Source organism: Candoia aspera, chromosome 2 (assembly GCF_035149785.1).
Source record: "Candoia aspera isolate rCanAsp1 chromosome 2, rCanAsp1.hap2, whole genome shotgun sequence".
Lineage (NCBI taxonomy): Eukaryota > Metazoa > Chordata > Lepidosauria > Squamata > Boidae > Candoia > Candoia aspera.
This window is the reverse complement of record NC_086154.1, coordinates 163,892,938-163,910,649: the sequence shown is the minus strand read 5'-3', so window position 1 is coordinate 163,910,649 and position 17,712 is coordinate 163,892,938. Positions and strand designations below refer to the sequence as shown.

Below are 17,712 nucleotides of genomic sequence, written 5' to 3'. Positions count from 1 at the left end.
GGATTGCCATCGCTAAGCAATGTGGTCACGTGATGTCGTGCTTAGTGACAGAAATTCTGGTCCCAATTACTGACGTAACTCAAGGACTACCTGTATATGCAAGCAAGTCAAAAGCACTGCCAGCAGAGCAGTAGCTGAATCAAATTCTACTAGTTTTCAGCCTTTCCTATTTTATTTATTTGTCAAATTTATCACCACCCATCTCCCCTGCAAGGAGGGACTCTGGGCAGTTTAAAGTAAAAAACAATTAAATACTATACAATAATATAATATAGATAAACAATAAAATATAAATATACTATAATGTAATAGAATCCAGATGGCAAGGTCCTCTCTCAATCCATAAGCAAAACAGGGCAATTCTAGGGAGGAGGAGCTGTTCTCCTTCCCGCTCCAGGCATGATGACAAAACCAGGTTTTTAAGTTTTTGCGGAAGTCCAGGGGCGAGGGGGCCTGTCTCAGCTCTGGGGAGAGAATGTTCCAAAGGGCAGGAGCTGCTGCAGAGAAGGCACGCTTCCGCAACCCCACCGGATGGAACTCTCTAACAGTTGGGATCCGTAGCATGCCCTCTCTGCATGCCCTGGTGGGACAGGCCAATGTAGTGGGGATGAGACGGTCCCTCAGGTAGCCTGGCCCCATGCCATCTAGTGCTTTCAAGCTCATAACCAACACCTTGAATTGGACCCAGAAGCAAACTGGAACCCAGTGCAGCTTGTGCAGTAAAGGTGTTACGCGTGCCACTCTTGGGGCACCAAGAATTACCCGTGCGGCTGTGTTCTGGACCAGCTGTAGCTTCCGGATACACTTCAAGGGTAGCCCCATGTAGAGCGCATTACAGTAGTCTATGTGGGAGATAACCAGGGCATGAGTGATTGTCGGAAGGGCCTCTCGATCCAGGAAAGGGTGTAACTGGCACACAACACAGAGTTGTGCAAAGGCCCTCCTGGCCAGGACCACCACCTCCTCTTTGAGCAGAAGTCGTGAGTCCAGGAGGATCCCCAAGTTACGGACTGGATCTGTCTGGGGCAGTGTGACCCCATCCAGAATTAAAGATGGCAATTTCCCAGAAACCGAGGAGCCATTGATCCACAGCCACTCCGTCTCACCATGGTTCAGCCAAAGTCTGTTGTTCCCCATCCAGGCCCCCACAGCCCCCAGACACTCGGAGAGGGTGGTCACAGCATCACTTACTTCACCTGGGATGGAGAAGTATAATTGGGTATCATCCACATATTGGTGATACCTCACCCCATGGTGGCGGATGATCTCGCCCAGTGGTTTCATGTAGATGTTAAAAAGGAGCGGAGAGAGTACTGAGCCCTGCGGCACCCTACAAAGAAGGGGTCGCGGACTGGATCTCTCACTCCCTATCAAAACTGACTGGGGCCAGCCCTGGAGGAAGGAGGCAAACCAGCACAAGACCATGCCACCTGCCCCCAACTCCCTGAGTCAGTCCAGAAAGATACCATGGTCGATGGTATCAAAAGCTGCTGAGAGGTCAAGAAGAGCAAGGATGGATGCACTGCCTCCATCCCGTTCCTGCCACAGATAATCCATAAATGCAACCAATGCTGTTTCCATCCCATAGCTGGGCCTGAAACCTGACTGGAAGTGGTCTAGATAATCCATTTCATCCAGAATCCTCTGAAGCTGTAACGCCACCACTTTCTCAACCACCTTCCCTAAAAAGGGGAGGTGGGAGACTGGGCGAAAGTTGTCCAGTATAGTAGGGTCCAGGGATGGTTTCTTGAGGAGGGGGTGCACCAGCACTTCCTTAAAGGCTGCTGGAAACACCCCCTCTCTCAAGGATGCATTCACCATCGCCTGGATCCAGCCACATGTCACCTCCCGAGCTGCTTTCACCAGCCAGGAGGGATCTAATTGGCAAGTGGTGCCATTTACAGACTGGAGGATCCTGTCCACTTCCTCAGGTACAACAGAGTCACACTGTTCCCAGATAACATGGTAAGTACGTACCCTAGGTATCTCCACAGACTCTGTCCCATGCTCGGAGTCCAACTTGGAACAGATCTGAGCAATTTTATCCTGCAGATGCCCAGAAAATTCCTCAGCATGGCCCTGTAGATGGATCTCTGAATCCCCTTTCCTGAGAATGGATTGGGTGATCTTAAACAGGGCTGTCGGATGGCATTCTGCAGACGCAATAAGAGCGGAGAAATACTGACATTTCACCACTCTTACCGCCACAAGGTAGGCCTTAATAGCAGCTCTAGCTTGTGTTTGGTCGGATTCGGTCTTTGTCTTCCTCCAGTGGCACTCTAGGCGTCTCTTAATCCTTTTCAGAACCCTCAGCTCCTCCGTGAACCATGGGGAGTGTCGGGCTCAACATTTTCTTGTCTTGTACTTAACTGAGAACACCTGATCCATCTTTCACCAGAAAATGTAATGCCCTGTATAATGTATATTCCATTGAGCTTCCATTTGGACTAAGATCACAGATGTCAAGTAATCAATCAGCTAAAGTTCTGCTGATTAGTTGAGTATAATTCCTTTAGTTTGAAGGTGGTAATTCAACAGAAGTACAAAAGTAGCTTTCATTTACCAAACTGACTTGTATCATCTAACAAAGTAGAGACTTATAAAATTTGTTAAAGCTAATAGCACAATAAATTCGTTAATTTTGTAACTGAGTGCATCTACCCAGTACAGATCACACTGTTACTCTTAGGGGGAGCGAAGAGGAAATTTTTCCAAATGCTTCCAGAGACAAAAATTGATATAGACAAAACCTCTGAATAGTTGTTTCTGGAGTCCAAGGGCTGATAGGAACAGACTGCAATATGGGGATGTTGGGCCCTGGAGGAGGAAAGGAACAGAGACTGGGGTCCCACACTCCTTATGCCTACACTGTTCCACTGGAATCCAGCTTCTGAATACCAGCCAATGTCTGAAGTGGAATAAATTTCCTAGTCTCCTAAAGTAACAGAAAAAGAATGTCCGAGAGTTGTTCTGTGGCTTACTATTGTAGTTGTTTTGGACTAGACACTCTAGCCAGCATATTTTACTGGTAGATATGGAAACTGAAGTCCTGTATGTCTGGAAGATACTAAGTTGGGGAAGCAGATTGCTGCTCTACATCCATCAATTGTATACCCCGAATGGTAGCACCTCCTACCAATCTGTCTAAATAGGTTAAATGTCAGCATATACTTGATTTTATTCATGTACCTGTCAAGTTTTGGTGATCAAGAACATTCTTGCCCATCTGCAGTTTCTCAGATTTAATTCGTCTTTTTGCAGCTCTAAAATGAAATAGAAGAATGAATAAAAAGCTACTGGATCCAAGGCAGTAAAAAAAAAAGGAACACAAGTTTAAAACTCCGAATTAATACATTTACATTGATTAATTAGCAAAACAACACTATAAGAACAAATTAAGACTATCTTGGTTTCCCCGTTGCTGTTTTAAATTTTTCACATTTACTAAAAACAGGTGAATCTACTTATTTCAAGAAAATGGTGTCAATTGCTGTTAAAAAGCCAGAGTTGAATGAAAAGCAGCACCTCCAATGTTATAGATCATCAATAGATGGCAGTACTGACGCATTACAAACTCTGATGTGTTTTTTAGCATCAGTTCTTTCACTTCATGTGGTGGGAAGTTGCTGTGAGAAAAGGTTGTATAGCTGTTTGTGAAATGGAAACCTGCAGCGAGTACTTGACAATGTGCTCTAAGCAACACAGCGTGATTTAATTTTTCACTGCCAAAGAAGTCCCATTAACTGAAATTCACAACCAGATGCAGGTTGTTTATGGTGATAGCTATTTTGACGTAAGTACTGTGCATCATTGGGCAAAAAAAGGAAAAGATGGTGATCTAAGGAGAGCTGATTTGTATGATCAAATGCAAAGTGGATGATCTGTGACAGCAACCAATGAGTTTCACATGAGAAAAGCTGACGAACTGATTAAGGACAATTGGCAGATCACTCAAAGGGAAACTGCTGTCAAATTTGGCATTTCACAGGAACGTGTGGGTCACATTATTATGTTCTTCAGTATCAGGTTTGTGCAAGATGGGTTCCTCATGTGCTGATGACAGAGATGAAAGCTTCAAGAGTTTAAATTTGCCAGCAATTGTTGTCACATTATAAGAATCTGCCAGCAATTGCTATCACATCAAGAGGAATTTCTTCACTGCTTTGTAACAGCTGATGAAACATGGGCTCATCACTGTGACCCAGAAACAGAATGTTAGTTCGTGAATATAACCAAAAAGCTTCACCTGAGGAAAAAAAATTCAAAACTGAGGCACTGGCAGGAAAACTCACAGGTTTTTTTGGGATGCAGATGGTGTTAATCACATTGATTTCCTTGAAGCTTGCACTACTATCAAGTCAAGAGTGCCAAACTGCAATACTCAAAACTTCAAAACAAGAATTAAGCATAATTTGGAAGCACAAGAACGATATTTTGCTGCAACATGACAACACTAGGCCTCACACCTCATGAGCCACCCAAGAGGCAATGGCAAAGTTGAATCTCACTGTCTGTCTGAGGTTTGGCTCCAGAAGTCATAAAACCCCTTCTGGGCCTTTTCCTCTGCCATGGGTTGTAAAGGAGGGAGGGGGGAGACTTGATTGATGTGAGTGAGCTGGAAACATCACAGAGCCAGCAAGAATTAGAAACTTCACCGACTCAGCAAGTTGACACCAGAATGCTGTAGCTAAAGTGTTATCTGCCAACAGGCAGTGAAGAATGTTGCTGAAGCCCATGTTGTAAAACCGAAGGCAGTTGTAAATATTCAATTTCAAACGAAGGCAGGGACTTGGGTCTGATAAAAGAAGAGGGCGGGGGAAATACAATTACTTGAGTCTTTAGATGCAGAGGGTGATGGTACTGTATCTTTCAATAAACAAAATACTTTACTGAGACCTAACTGGTTCCAGAGAGATTTCTTGTTGTTGTTTATTCGTTTAGTCGCTTCTGACTCTTCGTGACTTCATGGACCAGCTCACGCCAGAGCTTCCTGTCGGCTGTCAACACCCCCAGCTCCCCCAGGGACGGCTCCATCACCTCTAGAATATCATCCATCCACCTTGCCCTTGGTCGGCCCTTCTTCCTTTTGCCCTCCACTCGCCCTAGCATCAGCATCTTCTCCAGGGTGTCCTGTCTTCTCATTATGTGGCCAAAGTATTTCAGTTTTGCCTTTAATATCATTCCCTCAAGTGAGCAGTCTGGCTTTATTTCCTGAAGTATGGATTGGTTTGATCTTCTTGCAGTCCAAGGCACTCTCAGAATTTTCCTCCAACACCACAGTTCAAAAGCATCGATCTTCCTTCTCTCAGCCTTCCTTATGGTCCAGCTCTCGCAACCATATGTTACTACGGGGAACACTATTGCTTTAACTATGTGGATCTTTGTTGTCAGTGTGATATCTCTGCTCTTAACTATTTTATCAAGATTTGTCATTGCTCTTCTCCCAAGGATTAAGCGTCTTCTGATTTCCTCACTGCAGTAATCTTCACACCTAGGAATACAAAGTCTTCTACATTTTCTCCCTCTATTTGCCAGTTATCAATCAAGCTGGTTGCCATAACCTTGTTTTTTTTGAGGTTTAGCTGCAAGCCAGCTTTTGCACTCTTTCACCTTCATCATAAGGCTCCTCAGTTCCTCTTCACTTTCAGCCATCAAAGTGGTATCATCTGCATATCTGAGATTGTTAATGTTTCTTCCAGCGATTTTAACTCCAGCCTTGGATTCCTCAAGCCCAGCATGTCGCATGATGTGTTCTGCATACAAGTTGAATAGGTAGGGTGAGAGTATACAGCCCTGCCGTACTCCTTTCCCAATCTTAAACCAGTCCGTTGTTCCGTGGTCTGTTCTTACTGTTGCTACTTGGTCGTTATACAGATTCTTCAGGAGGCAGACAAGATGACTTGGTATCCCCATACCACTAAGAACTTGCCACAATTTGTTATGGTCCACACAGTCAAAGGCTTTAGAATAGTCAATAAAACAGAAATAGATGTTTTTCTGAAACTCCCTGGCCTTTTCCATTATCCATCGGATATTGGCAATTTGGTCCCTAGTTCCTCTGCCTTTTCTAAACCCAGCTTGTACATCTGGCAATTCTCGCTCCATGAATTGCTGAAGTCTACCTTGCAGGATCTTGAGCATTACCTTACTGGCATGTGAAATGAATGCCACTGTTCGATAGTTTGAACATTCTTTAGTGTTCCCCTTTTTTGGTATGGGGATATAAGTTGATTTTTTCCAGTCTGATGGCCATTCTTGTGTTTTCCAAATTTGCTGGCATATAGCATGCATTACCTTGACAGCATCATCTTGCAAGATTTTGAACAGTTCAGCTGGGATGCCGTTGTCTCCTGCTGCCTTGTTATTAGCAATGCTTCTTAAGGCCCATTCAACCTCACTCTTCAGAATGTCTGGCTCTAGCTCCCTGACCACACTGTCAAAGCTATCCCCAATATTGTTATCCTTCCTATACAGGTCTTCTATATATTCTTGCCACCTTTTCTTGATCTCTTCTTCTTCTGTTAGGTCCTTGCCATCTTTGTTTTTGATCATACCCATTTTGGCCTGGAATTTACCTCCAATGTTTCTAATTTTCTGGAAGAGGTCTCTTGTCCTTCCTATTCTATTGTCTTCTTCCACTTCCACGCATTGCTTGTTTAAAAATAATTCCTTAATTCTGGCTAAGCTCTGGAATTTTGCATTTAATTGGGCATATCTCCCCCTATCACTGTTGCCTTTTGCTTTCCTTCTTTCTTGGGCTACTTCTAGTGTCTCAGCAGACAGCCATTTTGCCTTCTTGGTTTTCTCTTTCTTTGGGATGTATTTTGTTGCCGCCTCCTGAACAATGCTGCCAACTTCTGTCCATAGTTCTTCCGGGACCCTATCTACTAAGTCCAGTCCCTTAAATCTATTCTTCACCTCCACTGCATATTCCTTAGGAATATTAGTGAGCTCATATCTAGCTGATCTGTGGGTCTTCCCTAATCTCTTTAGTCTGATCCTAAATTGTGCAAGAAGAAGTTCGTGATCTGAACTACAGTCAGTTCCAGGTCTTGTTTTTACTGACTGTATAGATGTCTGCCACCTTTGGCTGCAAAGGATGTAGTCAATCTGATTTCGGTGTTGTCCATCTGGTGAAGTCCATGTATAAAGCCATCTCTTAGGTTGTTGGAAGAGAGTGTTTGTTATGCAGAGTGAGTTGTCTTCACAAAATTCTATCAGCCTATGTCCTGCTTCGTTTTGTTCTCCCAGGCCATGCTTACCTGTAATTCCAGGTGTCATCTGACTGCCCACCTTAGCATTCAAGTCTCCCGTGATGAAAATAACATCTTTTAGGCGTGTTGTCCAGTAGGTGCTGCAGATCCTCATAGAACTGATCTACCTCAGCTTCTTCAGCATCTGTGGTTGGGGCGTACATTTGGATCACTGTGATGTTAAATGGCTTGCCCTGAATTCGAATTGAGATCATTCTATCATTTTTTGGATTGTATCCAAGCACTGCTTTAGCCACTTTACGATTAATTATGAAGGCTGCTCTATTTCTTCTGTGGTCCTCTTGTCCACAGAAGTAGATCTGGTGGTCATTTGATGTGAAGTGGCCCATTCCAGTCCATTTCAGTTCACTGACGCCCAAAATGTCTACCTTTAATCTTGACATCTCACCAATAACCACATCCAATTTGCCCTGGCTCATAGATCTTACATTCCAGGTTCCAATGGTTTGTTGATCCTTAGAACATCGGATTCGCCGTTCACCACCAGCACCGTCGGCCGCTAGCTGTCCTTTCGGCTTTGAGCTAGCTGCGTCATCACGTCTGGGGCTGGTTGAATTCATCCTCTGTTCCTCCCCAGTAGCATTTTGACCATCTTCTGACCTGGGGGTCTCATCTTCCGATGGTATACCGACATATCTCTGGTTGTACTGATCCATTGAGTTTTCACGGCAAGAATACTGGGGTAGGTTGCCATTACCTTCCCCAGGGATCGCATTTAGTCTGACCTCTCTGTCATGACCTTCCCGTCTTGGGTGGCCCTTCACGGTTTAGCTCATGGCATCATTGAGGTGCTCAAGCTCCAGCACCACGACAAGGTAACGATCCTTTGCTGAAGAGAGATTTCTTACTATTGGGATATCTGAACCGACGTTCCTCACACCGTCTTACTCCATCAGCCATACAGCCTAACACATGTGACTTCCACCTTTTCCCAAAATTGAGGGAATACCTTGGTGGGCATCAGTTTGACTCAAATGAAGAGGTGGAAAGGACTGTCAGGACTTGGTTGAAGAGACAAAATATGGAGATCTTTTCTGACAACTTTAAGAAGCTTGTCCATCATACTGTACTTCATCGAGCCAAAAATATAAAGATGGTGAACCAGAAAGAGCTGATTTGTGTAATCAAGAACAAAGGAGACAACTTGTGGCAGCAACTGATGAGTTTGATATGAGAAAAGTTGATGAATTGATTAAGGACAATAGGTGGATCAAAGGGAAATTGCTTCAAGCTTGGATTTCATAGGAACAGAAGTGTGCAGCGAATGGTGGTGATTATGTGCAGAAATAAAAACAGGTAACAAAGGAGCTCATATCAAGGATTATTTTCCTGTTTCATTTATTAAAATATCCCTATTTAAACTAAAGTTATAGAGATGGAGGCATTACTTTTCATTCAACCCTTATATCACAGCTTTTATAATATGCTCTCCTAGTAAAGTTGAAGTTATCTGTAAAACTGCAAAAGCTCCTGTTAAACTGCAGATACATTTATAGCAAAGATAAAAATCAAGGAAAATTGAACAGCATAGAAAAATTCAGAATTATTTAATCAAACTTATGGTTTGCTGTATGCGTCAATCAATCACTACTTGAGATGTAGAGGACATGCTGCTAATTATGTAGTAAGCACTCTCTCAATTTCTAATGCTAGCCTAAAAACTTTGGCAAAAATAGGAACTACAGTATATGATTCAGGGACAACCACCCTTTGGGATTTAAACTCAGCATGAAAGACAAGCCTAAACCGTATAACTGCTGACATCCCATTGAAAATGCCCTAGCAATAACTGCCAGATGTTGTGCATTAAATTGTAAATGTTTACATTTGTTTTTAATAACTTCAAAAGCGCCCCTCCTGTGTAAGGGACTCTTTTGGCTATGATCGAATACCCCACAGAGTGGATGAAAGCCTCACACAGCACTTTATTACATTCCACACATCCTGCAATACAAGACTTCTGCCCTGCCTGGAGAAAAGCCCCCTTCTGCATGCCAAGGGAGTGGGTGGAGCAAGATAAATTAACCTGGCTGGCTATGGACATCAACATGGTTTTGAAAGGCCAGAATGTGACTAAACAAGTGAGCTGTGGAAGCTGTTAGACCCATCAAAGAGCTGGACGTGGCCAACCAGCTGGTTGGGATGCTGGCCTGGTTGCCTGTTAGTGTGGTCTGTGATGGTCAGTCCACCTCCTTCAGCAGGATGAGGGGGAACTGAGCACTCCTTCATCAGGGTGAGCGTGTGCGCTGTTTCTGCCTGGCAGCAGCTGTGCCTCTTAGATGGTTTCACATCTCAGAGCAGGGATACACAACTTTTTCAGGGCCAAGGGCCGTAATTGGTCCTTAAGTGGTACACCAGAGATCATTCTCTAAAAAGTAAGAGAAACTGAACACAAAACCTACATTTCATTGACATTTGAATTAATACTCATCACATACTTCATACTTATTGTCAGACTCCACAATCAAGTGATTGCTGAATCGTCTGATCGTGTTCGTCTGCCATGATAAGTCAACGTGTGTTAAGAACAAAATGGGAGGGGGGAATTGCAAGGAGTGTGAATCTTTTCTGTTTGGGCTGGAAGGGGGGGAAGTTAAGGTTGTACTGCCAGAGACATCTGTGCCTGGTATGGCTGTCTGTTAGAATGAGGTGGGAAGGAGATAGGAGCGGGGAGTGGGGTACTGGAAAGTTTTAATTAGCTAGTTTAGGCGGGAAGCTTTCAACTGCAGCTTTTCTTTTGTTCTGTACACTTGTTTCCAATAAATCTGAATTCTGCATATTTCAGCTGTGCATGATCAGGTCATTATTGGGACTGATTGTGTCAGTTCTTACACTTATTCTCTTTTGTCACATTAAAATTTACAATTTGGTAATGACCTCTTGCAGAAGCTCTAAAAGACACAAAGTTTGGGAGATCTGCATGGGGCCCTGGGAATCTAGACGGCCAAGTACTTCAGGGCATAAATGCACAACATGCTAATTATCACCTGAAACCATTTTTCACTGATAGGCAGGCATATTAAAAAAGACATATTGTTGTGAAATATGATTTATTCTATACTAACCTTCTTCGAGCATGACTGGAATGCTTTGTTGCATTGTCGTCAAGTGCTGGGAGAAAAAAACAAACCACAACATTTCAAGAGGGGGAAACCTTTGTAGGAAATACAAAAACTTTTATGACATTTAAAGATCAACATGTTTTAATGGTATAAACTTTTGTAGATAATGTACAACTCACAGAGTTTTCAAACACTTATGGGAAATCTGGCATAAAAAAATCTGAATTTGACAGAACAAAGTGTGACCTATGATGCCAACAAAGCGGTGACATTTTTAAAGTTGTCAAACTACAGAATGCACATCTATGGAAAAACAGAACAAAGAGATCTTACTGGCATCAAGCTCTCCGCACAAAACTGGAAATGTCTGCTGAAGTCTTAAGATATTCTTTTGCCTTGTCTCTTCCTTTCTTCGTTTCAAAATATTGGGGGCCCTTCTCACCTCCATAATGAAGGATATATGGCATTTACAGTTTGGTACAGTTGTCACTTAACTGATTAAATTCTGTAAATTGATTTCCATGAAGCTACAAATGTGACATCATATTTTTATTTTTTTAATAAATGTATTATTATATTTTATTAAATATGCCATTTACTAGTAAAGGTAAAAGCTAGAGAACTGCCCCAAAGTTCATAAATGCATTAAATGGTACAATTTTATAGTAAGAAAATGAAGCATCTTGCTACTGATCTGGTAAGATATACAATTTTGGTAAATAATGTAGTTCAATTTCCATACCTCCCCCCTCCTCAGCAAAGAATTAAATATACACATGTACAACAGAAAACAACACACTTTTCCTCATAACTTCAATATTTTTAAATGGTCTGTTTGTCTTTTTACATTAACAAAAAAAAATTAGGGCTGTCATTCAAGAGAATTCTGGTTCCACGCAAACATACGAAGGAAAACAAGCAGGAAGTTTACCTAATTCTTAATAGAAACATGTCATCAAAACTTTTCAAGTATTAAAAACAGCCTTAGAATTCTCACAACCAGCCTGAAAGGAAAACGAGAGACATTGCTTCTCTACATGAAATGTGGTCTCTGAAGTTTAGTGAGCTGCTCAAAGCCACCCACCCATTTGAGATCTGAGATCTGAACACAGCACCTCCTTAACACACTTGGGGCAACACCAAGAACATGAGCCAGACCCCAGACTAAGCATACCCAACAGGCAAAACTCTGCATACTTAGTCACTAAATCAGAGACAGGAAGGAAGAGATCACGACATTGATTCACTGGTGGAGTGCAGGCCGATGTCCAGGAATGGCATCACAGCAAAAGAGGCTGTGCTTCATGTGCTGCAATATGCCAGCTGCCAAAGAATCATCCAGCTTAAACTTCACATTAGGTGCATTCTTAAAAACTGTTGGCCAGAGGGAAGAACTGAACTCTACTTTGTCTGATCCTCACTATGTGCTTAGCCCTGGGAGACAAATCAGCAATCTTGTAGTATTTTTTCCAACTAACAAATTTTAGTAGAAGTGTAAGCTTTCATGAGCTGCAGCTCGCTTCACCCGATGCACAGAGCGGCTACAATTGTAATGGGTTCAAAACCATTGTTGAAATTGTCGGAGATTGCCAGAAACCTTTTGATGTATGCAAGTTCAGCAATTTCTCTCTCAATAAGGATGATAAAGTCTTGTTTTTTCCAAAACAGACACTTTGAGACCAGCTATAGAGTGTCTTGGGAGGCCGAGACGCTCTGATATGTCCTTGTTTTGAGCTCTAATCGCAAACGTGTGCCCACTAATTCTTAGAGCTTAGACTCAAAGTAAGCACAGTCTACAGTAGATCTCAAAGTGACTGTTTTGGAAAAGCAGGACTCTGGATGCACCATCGACCGAGAAATTGTTGAACGTCAGAGGTTTTAGGCAATCTTAGGAGGTTTCAACAAACAGGTTGGGTTTTAACACAATAAAATTGTTAATCAATAAAGTGCTTTGAATTTGTCTCACGTGTAACTTGCATCTGCATAACCAACCTATCTTCCCTTCTCAGTTTAAATCCTGCATCAGCCTAGCCACTCCATGCATGATGAAGTGAGCTGCAGCTCGCGAAAGCTTACGCCTTTGAAGAAAATTGGTTAGTCGGAAAAGGTGCCACCAGATTCCTGATTTTTTGCCACTCTAGGCTAACGCGGCTCTCCTCCTACAGTGTCCACAAGACAGAGTCCTGGGAGAGTGACTTACTGGGCGGCAAAAAGCGGGCGAGCTCCTCCTCCGCTCCGCGCTGCTTGCGGGCTTTCCGACCCGGGCCCCGCTTCGCCTGCCGGTTCGGGTCCAACTTGCGCCCCATAGCCCAGGCCTCGCTTCTGCGTGGAGTCCGACACGTGGGTAGACTCCGCCCCTCCGTCAGCCTCCTCACTTCCTTCCTTTTTCGGAGAAATCTCATTGGCCGTTCCTTTCTCCCCTCCCCTTACTTTTGCGGCCTTGTGATTGGTTAGGTAGTTGCCGCTTTCTTTGATTCATAGACTTGCCAATTGGGTGGTTCCGACTACTTTGCGGAACGCCCTGCTCCTTCCCTCCCCTCCCCTCCCCTCCTACGGCAAGTGAGGCTCGTCCGCGGAAGTCAATAGAGAAAAAGTCGAAAGTGGGATCTGGTTCATCCACCCGGCAACAAGAGTAGTTTACGCTGCCCATCACTCTCTATTTCATGCAGACACCCACAGGGTTTTTACGAAACCATAAAACCAGAAACCTCTTTGTAACAAAGAGAAGAGCCGCTAAATCTTCGACGTCGATGCCACTTTTTTTTTTGGAGGCGTGCTTCTGCTCAATCCCAGCTACCACCAAAACGTGAACGTTTCCGTTCATTTCCAACACAGCTCACGCTTCTACCCGAAAAAGACGCCGAAAGCGGAAATACGAGCCACATCGTTTCAACAATTTCCTTATGCCGGCGTCTTGCAGCCCCTCACTTCCGCCAATTCTCAACCAGAGGACGGGTTCTAGAAGATGCAGTTTCGCTCTCGTCCTTTCAGAAGAAAAGCAGATGTTTTGCTTATCCCCTCGAGTGCTTTGGATCTAAAATGTTTTCTCTGTTAAAAGGTGCCGTGGATATCCTTTCTCGGTCTTTTCCCAGCCTGCCGGACTTGATCTCTGGAAAATAATTTTCAGAAAACTTTAAAGAGTTCTGCACCTAGGATTACAAGCATACCATAACTCGGCATTTCTCAATCTTGGCAACTTTAAGATGTGTGGACTTCAACTCCCAGAATTAGTTGTGCCGAAGGTGAGAAACTCTGGCATAACTAATTGGATCGCACGGGTTTCTTTCTTCTTTGCGTCTTCTGAAGATACTGTTGGATCTCACGTATCTGGAGAGGACGCGTGACTCAGGTCAATTGTATGTATTTGGTACTGTAACCATTAGTTTCTGTTGTTAGTCTTGTAAAATGCCGCTTGGCGCAACCACCCCAAATATGCTTACAGCCCTGGGACTTCCTGGTGGTAGCCCATACACACACTCAAGTCTGACCACTTAGCTTTTGACGTCAGCTGGACATAATTGAAAAAGATGCTTGCTGCTCATCTACCTACAATTCGTATGTGGGGAAAAAAATCCCTGCAGGGCACTATTGCACAGGCCCTATCAGAAAGCAGATTAAGTGATGAATGAAGTCTTTTATAGAAAAATTCTTAGATTAAGGCACTAGCAGGAGTCCCCATGACAACTGCTTCTGCAAGGTACTTTTTTTTAAAGCATCAAGTGTCCTGTCCCAAGTTAAGTCAACCATATTTTTCTGGCTTGCTAAAGATCTGAAAAACTATTTTGCAATATGGAAGCTTGGCAAAGGCTTACTCAGAAATGCCTCATACAATCTTTTTATTTCAATCGTGTTACAATCGCTTGTGAGGTGGTTAGATAGAGCAACAGTGGCTGGGTTCACACATGCTAAGCAATAAAGTAATGAATCCAGCCAACTGTAATAGTCAGTGACCCAATTCATGGGTCAGCAGGTTGCATGAATCAGCTTTTAAGTGGCTTGTGCAGACTAGAATTCACCCAAAATTCTAAGCTACAAAGCCATGGTTTGTGACATAAAAGGCCAGATTCAAGTGCACTGAGCCTATAGTTTATAACTATAGTTTATATAAATTCAGATGTGACATTGCCAGTAGGTGCTGCCTGTAATTGCACAATGCAGCACATTTTACTCTCTATTAAAAAGCTATGTTAAAAGTTTATCAACTTCAACTGGAAAATTACCCAGTACAGCCTGGGATCTCCCTGTCTTGGGCTAAACTGGAAGTGTGTGTGTTTGCACATGAAGACTTTTCTGCCAGACCACAAGTCACAAAAATTTAATGTCTTAAAAATCTGAAAAATTTGAGAGAGAAGCTGTTACGCCCCCCAAATATTTTGCCCAAACCAAATAAAATACAAGGAAACCTTTATTTTTAACTTTATCAAGATTTGTCTTTTTTTTCCAGCTGTTTCAGAGGACAAGTCCAGTCAGTTTTTGTATTAAAAGGATCTTGATGGAGGTAGCTGTGTCTGTCCTGACGTTTGCTTGCACTCATCTTGGTAAATAAACTGAAAATAAAATTAAAATCAAGGAAGAGTGGGCCAAGGTGAGCATTGCAGCCAGGTCTGTGTAACAGATGTGACGCTGCAGCCTCCAGTCACTATATACAGAGTCCATCCAATGTTCCATTTCACCCAAGTGCAATCTAAGTGCAACTGGCAGCCTATGGAAGATTGCACCTCCTCCCTTCTCCAGCCATATCCTCCATCTGAGAGGACATCATCTGATCAGCAGTGCCAGACGGAGGGGATGGGGGTGGGGCCAGAACTGAAACAAGGGTGTGTACGTGTCACTTTAGTCGAATCACTAGGTTGATGGCACCAGTCAGGTATTTCACTGCTGCTGAGCCACCTAGGTAAAAAAAGAAAGAGAAACATTTAGTATAGTATGCTCCATGCAAAACCCACCCAAGCTGAGGCAGTTGCCATGGGCCCCCTCCCTCCAGTTTGTGGCCTAGGATAGGGTGGAAAAGGCAGGGCTAGGTGCTTACCGGCTGGGTTGGTGGCGGCGGCGGCGGAGGTTCACTACTACGATTTGCCAAGCGGCTGAGGATGTTGCGCTCCGACATCTGGAGACGCACAGCCACTGGAGGAATGCGGGCAATTGTGGCAGGTAGCCGTGTCACATCAGCCTTCATGTCACTCAACAACTCCTCCAGCTGCTTCAGCACTGGAAGAAAAAAGGAAATTCTGGACTTACCTGTAAATGTATTTTCCTTAAGGAAAGGAAGGCAGCTCACTGTGGTAAAGATCTCCAGGGCCAAGAAGGCAACCCCAACTCTGACCTGGAGAAGGAGGGGACCATTCACCTCACTCCCTGAACACCAGTACTAAGAGTATGCACGCGTTTAAACCGTAGCTGTAAGCAATAGCTGTAGAGAACATCACAGAGAGAGAGATGGAAGGAGTGACTCCAGCCCTCCGAAATAATATTACCCTTTCAACGAGATGCAACATCACACACATTGGCATAAGTGTCCTCCTTTCTTTAGGGATTCACAGGTGAGTTCAGAATTTCCCTCAACAAGGGAGGAGAATGGAGGGTGGAGAGCAGCTAGCGCTAGACTGTAAAAGAGTGATACATGCTGGGAAACAGGCAATTCCAAAGGGTTTACAGCCATATGTGAAGACACATTATCCAAAACCGTACAACTTAAATAAATTGAGCAAACAGAATGTTGTCTGTGAAGTTACGCCCTAAAGTAAAGGGGTTTTTTGGGATAATGTGTTCCAAGAAATCTGCATGTAATTTTCCTGTGAATAGTTACTTGAAAACTATCTTTTTCAACCTTATTGTCAAGGTGCCATGTGATCAGTATCTTTATATCCATGAAGATGGGACAACAGGTTACTGTACGCAAGGCAAAGTTAATTTACTGTAAACCGCCCAGAGTCCCCCAAAGGGAGGAGATGGGCGGGGACAAATCGGACAAATAAATAAATAAAAATAAATCTCAGAATGCGTTAATGAATATTTTGTCTTGGAAAATGCAGAGCTATCTCTATAGACAAAACTGACACTGAACCAAAATAAACAGTGTTAGAAATAACTTTTGAAGTCCAAATTTTCAAAGAGGGAGCCTTTTCAGAGTTCAGATGGAAACCTAACTAAAGCTCTGAAGTCAACACCAGGCAGAGAAATGAGCAGGAAAAGGGTCTCAAGGTAAACAGGGAAGATGCAGAAGCTAAATTCCCTGGATTTATTGAAACTAAAGTTACAATAGGACAGCTACAGCAATAGCAATTTTTTAAATAAACAGCGGATGCTAACCAATGAAGGCTTTGCCCACATGAATGTTCAAAAGATAACTGAAGTGACTTTCTTAAAATAATCCATGAGAACTGATAATTTCCTACCATGTTTTCCAAATAGCTGGTTGCTGATCTTTTGAGTTTTGATCTTGGGAGAATTAAAAGCAGAAATTAGTTGCCAATAGACTAAGTGTATTTAAGTGCTATGGATCCTTCCACCACTCTGAATTGCTACGGATTATTATGTCCACTGTTGATCTATTTTCTGGATAATCTTTGGGATAAAAGCAATGGAAGGAACAAATCAGATCTGATTGTGTGTGTTGCCTGTCTTTTTTCTGTATCTTGCCTCAAAGCTAAGGAAGATTTTTGGTAAAAAAAGGTGGCAAGAACTGTGGTGAGTTCCATGGCATTACCATGGCAAAGGTCCATGGATTCAAGGATAGGGTCAAAAATACGCACTTGAAAGTAGTAATTGTTACTCTGATGTTCCAACTGTACTGAGCAAGCGTTTCCAATGCAGTTTAATCAGCTTCCATCAGGACACATACGGCTACAATATAATAATGCATTTGACCTAAGGCTCAACTGGGCCAGACCCAGAAAAAAGACCTATAATACCACTTTACTTAGGGAAGAAAGATAAGATACATGAAGTTACTCTCAGGAGCTTGGCTGAGCACCGGTGCAAGGACAGTACTAAAAATGTGTTGCTAGTACGCTTCCACTTGCTTGTCTATTGGTGGGAAAACCTGATTCATAGACACGTTAACCCCTAGGCTGAGAAAAAACAGATGGCTCAAGCAGGTAATCAGAAATAGTGGTAACGTCTTTGGCAATTATCGCTAAGATGAACCAATAAGCAGAGTATCCATCTGCCTGCAAGGGAAAAAAAGAATACTGAATATGGCCCTGGTCGAGCATTGGTACAAATTGGTAATACGGTTTTTTTAAACGTGAAAGAGTATAGCAATTTATACTTCTAGATAGGAAGGTTATCAAAGATAAGACTGAGAAAAAAAATCACAAATTTCTGTATGCAGAATTTGCATTTAGCAAGGATAATGGCTGACAGACTTTCTACCT

At 43.0% G+C, this 17,712-nt stretch overlaps 2 protein-coding genes across 4 annotated transcripts in view; both read right to left on the bottom strand.

The window, feature by feature from the left end:
* The window catches only part of NOP2 (NOP2 nucleolar protein), a 102,473-nt gene that overhangs the window by 10,080 nt on the left and 74,681 nt on the right, over positions 1-17,712 (bottom strand). Inside the window, exons 1-3 of one of the 2 annotated variants that reach the window (XM_063294692.1) lie at positions 12,537-12,703; positions 10,340-10,385; positions 3,190-3,263 (exon numbers count right to left, since the gene is read on the bottom strand). In XM_063294692.1, the coding sequence (XP_063150762.1) occupies positions 3,190-3,263; positions 10,340-10,385; positions 12,537-12,642 (226 nt within the window). In that variant the 5' untranslated portion in view covers positions 12,643-12,703. Of the gene's footprint in view, positions 1-3,189; positions 3,266-10,339; positions 10,386-12,536; positions 12,704-17,712 lie in introns of those variants that run through there. The other variant, XM_063294693.1, reaches the window with a different exon arrangement.
* Positions 14,724-17,712, bottom strand: part of CHD4 (chromodomain helicase DNA binding protein 4) — a 30,069-nt gene continuing 27,080 nt past the window's right edge. The window contains exons 39-40 of one of the 2 annotated variants that reach the window (XM_063294691.1): positions 15,366-15,544; positions 14,724-15,226 (exon numbers count right to left, since the gene is read on the bottom strand). In XM_063294691.1, the coding sequence (XP_063150761.1) occupies positions 15,209-15,226; positions 15,366-15,544 (197 nt within the window). In that variant the 3' untranslated portion in view covers positions 14,724-15,208. Of the gene's footprint in view, positions 15,227-15,365; positions 15,545-17,712 lie in introns of those variants that run through there. The other variant, XR_010067296.1, reaches the window with a different exon arrangement.